Raw genomic sequence first — 6,891 nt, forward strand, 5'->3', positions numbered from 1 at the left:
TTATTGGGCCTAAATCTTGCACACAGCAGATCTCGCAACTCAATTTACAATTAGAGGGATACAAAGTTAGCTTTAGCTCTACTATAAAAGATCTGGGTGTCATATTAGACAGCAATCTAACTTTTAAAAACCATATATCCCATGTCACAAAAACTGCCTTCTTTCATCTGAGAAATATCGCTAAATTACGAAATATGCTATCCATCTCAGATGCAGAAAAGCTAGTCCATGCTTTTATGACTTCGAGACTGGATTACTGTAATGCTCTATTTGCTGGCTGCCCAGCATCCTCTATTAACAAACTTCAATTAGTACAAAATGCAGCAGCCAGAGTTCTGACCAGGTCCAGAAAATATGATCATATAACCCCAATTTTATCCTCCTTACACTGGCTGCCTGTTAAATTTCGTATTGAATTTAAAATATTACTTCTCACCTATAAAGCTCTAAATAATCTAGCTCCTGTTTATCTAACCAACCTTATGTCTCGCTACGAACCAACTCGCTCCTTAAGATCTCAAAATTCAGGGCTTCTGGTAGTACCTAGAATAGCAAAATCAAGTAAAGGAGGTCGAGCCTTCTCTTTCATGGCTCCTACACTCTGGAATAGCCTTCCTGGTAATGTCCGAGGCTCAGACACACTATCCCAGTTCAAAACTAGATTAAAGACCTATCTGTTTAGTAAAGCATACACTCAGTGCATCACCTAGCGGGTTCCACACTGGCTTCTACATCTTGCTTATATACACTATGAACAGCAGCTACGCTAATTATTCTCTTTTCTCTATTTTCACCTGGGGATACTCATCCCGAGGTCCTCAGATTAGGCGGAGTCACTGATTGGATCCAAGACCAGCGACGTGATGATCCCAAGGATTCCATATCCGGGACCAGGCCATATCCTGAGCTGCTGCTGCGCTGATAGTCGTGGGGAGTGGAGAACATGAGTCTGATTCCAGCGACGCTCCAGGGACAGACGAGTCTTCATTGAGGCCATCTTCCAGCATAAACCACGGCGAATGAAGTTCTGCACAAGACTTTTGGCCAGCGGAGAAATTAAAATGGTCGTGCCCAACTGAGTCTGGTTCTCTCAAGGTTTTTTTTCTTCACTCCCATCAGGTGAAGTTTTTTTTCCCTCTCCGCTGTCGCCACTGCCTCGCATGGTTCAGGATTGGTAGAGCTACGCATAGATGAATTTGCTCTTCGGTGTTTGAACTCTCAGTAATGATTAAATCACACTGAACTGAGCTAAACTGAACTGAACTGAACTTAAACACTAAAACCTGAACCACACTGTTCCAGTTACTATGACCATTTATGTGAAGCTGCTTTGACACAATCTACATTGTAAAAGCGCTATACAAATAAAGCTGAATTGAATTGAATTGAATGACAGAACAAATAGTTCTCAATGGAGTGAAAAGGTGATGGAGGAAAAAAGAATCGAGATAAGCCTGCTGTATAGTGTCCTGTGTGAACAAGGGATTATAAAGGATCAAGCCTTCATTTAATGCCACTTTTAGTTATTTATCTGATATTACACAAGCTCATTCATAGCATTGTGCGTTTTATATGCCAACACAAAAGCAACTTTCACTTTGAAAAAAATCGGCAGATAGAGCGTAATAAATCGATCAAGCAAGATGAGCTTTATTTGTTGATTTTGAAACTATTTATCCAGAACACCTAGACTATTTGGTTGAAGAGTCATGTTTTATATTGGTTATTGACAGACAGCAGGCACAAGGAGAAGATGAAGTGGCCATTTTTTTATTTGAGATGAGTTACAGTATTCAGATAAATTGCTGTAAACATGCTTTTCAAATGAGAAAAGATCAGTTGTTGCAGTTTCATAAACAAGTTAATGGACCTAATAAAGCCCCCAAGGCCACCGATAATTATGGCCATTAAATCGATCTTATTTCATCACTATTTTCTGGGCTCTCTGTCCAATTTTGACAAAATAAAGGTGAAAATAGATCTTCTTTTAACAGTTGAGTTTAAGAAATGCATACAGATTTTTCTCTTTAGATGAAACAAACAAAATGAAAGAAATAATGTTATAGCCAATGACTTTTATTGTTTTATTTGACTTTTTTGAGTACTTTGATGTACTAGTTTCTGAGTTCATTTTAAACACATACACTACTGTTCAAAAGTTTGTCTTAAGTAAGAAATACAGTATTCATTTATTTATCCTTTTCATCAAGGATGCAGTGCAGCAAAGTTATTTTCAAGAATTTTTCAAAATATTTTTATTTACATCATTTTATTTTATAGGTTCATTTCAATGTAATTTGCCATTTTTATTATTTTGGAATACCTTTTTTAAATTAACTAGTGGGAATTCTTTTCAATTTTAATTCAAGACTATATATATATATATATATATATATATATATATATATATATATATTGCTGACCCCAAACTTTTAAACGGTAGCTGCACAGATGGTCTTTTTCTGTCACTAGATTCTAATTCCTTTTTGGTTCTAATTGGAAGTTTTAACTTAAAAGTGAATGGCAAAGTATTCAGTGTACAGAACACTTACATTTATATTCAACCGGATAGACAAATTAGCTAAAGCCCAAAGTATAGTCAAGTTTTCACATGTAGACAACAGTATGCACAGACTATAGACATGCAGTGGTTTACATTCATGGCCATGCAGCTTTGAATTGATTTTACAATGAAATTGTAACACCAAATTTGGTCCACAATGTGTCAAAACTGAACCAGGCTGTTGTTAAGCAGTCGTAAACAAACTGAGGAAATAAAAAGAAAAACTGCAACATACTACTGAAGATGACAAAAATATGCCTTTACAATTACAAGACATCTGCAAAATACAAAGACATTTCTGTTGCTCATAACTTTTGGAAAGAAAAAGTGCAAACATTGTACAAGTATAAACCATTATAGTGTGTGTGTGTGTCTAACCAACACAATCTCACGGCAAATCGTAACTTTTTTAGTTTAGTGGCTAACTTATTTAAATTTGTACAATCTCATTTAGTAAGATCTGCTCATTCCCCAGTGATGGTTGGGTTTAGAGATGGGGTTGGCTGCCATGCTTCCTTTTAAAAATCTTACATTTTCATATGACTGAACTTGTAGGACGTTGTATGAATTAGCCACTAAACTGACAAAATTTAAAATAGTTATGTTTCCTCGTGAGACCAGACTGGTCTAACATGTACATCAAAATCCAAAGTACACTTTGAGCTTTAGCGTGGCCTGTCACTATTCCTTAGGGTCACAGTTCTCATAAAAAAGCTGAAACTTCTTGTCCACAAAGGTGTTCCTCTTCAAGAAATCTTCCAGCTGCTGCACGGACATCTCTATGACCTCCGGTGCTTCTTTCTCATTGAGGCCATGGGATGCGTAGGCTGGGAATTTTGATCGCTCATCAAACGGGGCATTATGATCATAGTCGACACAGCAGTACGCTGACCACAGGTAAGTAGGAACGGCCACTCGGTTGATGTTGTACCTACGGATCATCCTACCGGACGTGGTGACCCCTGTGACTATGTAGGCTGTACCGCGGCAGTAGTTGTTGAGTCGCCGGCGGATGATGTGCTCATGTCGTTTCCAGTGGCCGATGTTGAACTCACGAACCTGTGGGACTACATTGGTGAGAGTGTATGTGGCCGCCTTGTCATCGGGATGAGCCTGGTGCTCGTCGGGGTTCAGATGACCTCGCTCGAATTCGACAATATTTGAGTAGTCCTCCAAAACAGCCTGGGTGTCTGAAAAACTGCCGTGGACATTTGGAGGGAAAGCCTGCATTTCACCAGAGTCCGATGTTGTAGAGAGCTAAGTAATGAAGAAAAACATTATTGTTAAAACGTATGCCTAAAACTAATAACAATGTTTTATTTTAAATTATCATAAACATAGTATATAAAATGGTATCTAAATGTTATGTAAGTATATTCACACCAAACACGGATGTAAATATTCGCATGAGTAGATTGCATACAAAGCCAATGCAAATGGTGCTAAAGGCTAATGTATACTACTGCGTCAAGCGGTTGGAACGTTCGCATAGCTCTCGCCATGGCCGATGCTGATGCTCACCTCTCAAAAAATTTAGCACTTCGCAACGACGTATAGCACAAGCTATATGATTGGTTGGCTTGGTATCGCTTACGAGCATGGGCGCTGCTGAGAGCTGAGGCCGATGGAGCGTTTGTTTACAGGTGTCGAGTCTTGTGAAGAAGATCGAGATGGAAACTTTTGTTTCGTGTTCACTTTATAATTAAAGTTGTTGCATGTCTGCAGGTTCCCGTCTAAACAGTTTTAACTATTAGTAGTATTCAGAAAAAACAAAACACCCATGAAGAAACGCGAAAAAGAGGAACATAAAAACCTACTGACAGCTAGCGCTTCAGAAGTGTTATTGCAGAGCAACACAAATAGTGTGCAGTGGTATAAATGCACGACTATGCCTTGGGTCAAGTCGATCACTTGACACAGAAGTATAAATCTGCCTAAACTGCGTGACATACATGCTGTGATCACGCAATAATCTCCTCAGGTCTGTTTTCTGTGATAGTTTAAAAAGAAATGACAAGCAGAAAAATTGCATGAGGTGAAAAACCTTGTGAGTAATCTAAAGAAAGTGATGCAATGCATATGTTCACTTGTGCTTTTTGTGTGAATTTAGCATAAAACTGGTTAATATGGTATTAACTGGTTTAAACTAGTCTCAGAGCATAACTAGGATGGGACTAGGATTCAAGTGGATAAGCAGTTTGGTTGTATAGCAAAAAGGGCCCAAATCATATCTAAAACAAGCCAACAGGTTGAGCCTAAGACACCATTTACACTTTGTTTTAAAATGTTTTGTTGCAGTGACACATGGGGTCCTCATTACTCCAGCATCTTTGACCTGTGAAAATGAAGCATTTTGAAAAGACTCAACTTTGTTTTAGTTTGAAAACACCAGTGTTGCATTTCAGTTCAGAGAGACTAAAACACAAACTTGCATAAATACTACTGCATATCTTTCCTTGATCTGTCAAGGCCCTCTCATATGGCAATACCACCAGTAGACCACAAGTAGCCTACAGATACTAAAAAGATCTACACTTGCCCAGTGAGTGTGAGTGTTGACTTTCATGCATTTTACGCTGCATAATGTGGACGGAGATTGTTAACACAGAACAAACAAGTCCTGTTTTAAACAAGTGAAATTTGGTTGAAGTTGGTTTAAACTGGTTAATACAGTTTTGATAAGATGGTGTTCAGCTGTTTTAACTCTTCAGCAGTCAGGAAAGAAAGTCAAGAAAACCAGTCATCAGAACTACCTAGGACATAGGGCAGATAGTTTTAGATACATGGTAATATAAAAAAAATGCCTAAAATCAACCTAACAGCTTTGGAAGCTTATTTTAGAGGATTAGCTACTGTGTGCGACAGATAAGTGTTTTGCCCAGGAAAGTTGTGTAAAAACAAACAATATTTTTATACTGAAGTTATGTAAACTTTTCAAATGTATCTACATTACAAAATTGTTGATTGAAGTGTTTAAAAGTTTGACAAAGTTTGACAACTCGACTGCTGGTTACCTGCGGCTCGAACATCCAGGGAACATCGACCTTCTTGGAGCCGTCGGAGCGTTTGAAGGTGTAGGCGGAATAAACCGGAATGTGATCCACCACATCATACAGAGTGACATACCGGGGCTTGCCGTTATAACGCTGACAGATCTTTTTAAGGTAGTGGTTCTCCAGACCCCGCGGCGGGGTGCCCATATACATGAATTTACGGCATTCTTCTGAAAAATCTTTCTGCACTTCAGAGCGCACGTTCACGAGCGGAAAGCAGAAAAACACCAACAAAACAGCCCGGGGGTCCATTCGGCTTAAATAAAACACAGCTCCGCTTGAGAAACTCCTCTGAATAACTTTTTATAAGTGTTCCTGTGTGCTCATTTTCCATACTGCAATGATAGTCAAATAACTGCTCGCTGCTCACCTGATACAGCACTCGTGCAGTTGTACAGTTTCACCAGCGCGTGGTGCTGTTTTACAAAGACTGCGGCTGATCATTGCATCTGAAAAAATAGTGCTGGGTGTTTCCCAGTGATGGGTTCCAGCTGGGAGGGCATCTGCTACGTAAACATATGATGGATAAGTTGGCAGTTCATTCTGCTGTGGCGACCCCAGATTAATAAAGGGATTAAGCCGAAAAGAAAATAAATGAACGGAAAAGTGAATCTGTGGAATTTGTATTTGACAAATTTCAAGTTCGTAAAAAAGTATTCATTGGGGTAGATTTTTATGATTGATATTTATATATGGAATGTCTTCAATCTATTTATAGCACAAAATAAAGAATCAAGATACTGCTATTATTGCTAAAAGTTATTAAAATCTGAACTTGATGAAGGATGTATGTCTTATACTGACATTTTTGTTATATCCACATTGTTGCTAAACTGTTTTGTATTAGCTGGCAATATGTGAAATGTATATTGCAAACTTGAATTTGCATTGTATTATAATTCAATGTCTTGTTAGAATTGTACATTTGTTGATGTTGTTTCTAATAAAAACTACGTAAATTAAAAGTCATTAGTTCATTTTTTATTAATATATTTATTAAGGAATTATCTGTTTCTGTACTTATATTAAATAACCACTGTGACAGTGTGTTATAGTAACATTTTGTTATAAGAACATTTTGTCCTGGGTGTCAGTTCAGTAATTTCACTTTAAAGCCAATGAAAAGAACCTGTTGATCAGGATAAAAGTGAAATGACAGAACCTACATGTGGGAGCCTGAGAAAAAGTGTTTAATGTTTAGAATTCAGAGTGCACTAATTCAGAATCTGAACTCCTCATACAAATATAAAATAAGTTATGTTTCATTACATTTGA

General features: G+C 37.8%; 1 protein-coding gene and 1 long non-coding RNA gene across 2 annotated transcripts in view; one reads left to right on the forward strand and one right to left on the reverse strand.

The window, feature by feature from the left end:
- Positions 1 to 6,891, forward strand: part of LOC147842056 (uncharacterized) — a 592,784-nt gene that overhangs the window by 162,176 nt on the left and 423,717 nt on the right. The gene's annotated exons all lie outside the window — the stretch shown is intronic.
- zgc:172339 lies at positions 1,755 to 5,903 on the reverse strand. The gene is given in 2 exon segments (NM_001111177.1): positions 1,755 to 3,820; positions 5,578 to 5,903. Coding segments are annotated over 2 exon segments (867 nt in total). The 5' UTR covers positions 5,869 to 5,903; the 3' UTR covers positions 1,755 to 3,244.

The sequence above is a fragment of the Danio rerio genome, chromosome 10 (assembly GCF_052040795.2).
Source record: "Danio rerio strain M-AB ecotype USA chromosome 10, GRCz13ab, whole genome shotgun sequence".
NCBI lineage: Eukaryota > Metazoa > Chordata > Actinopteri > Cypriniformes > Danionidae > Danio > Danio rerio.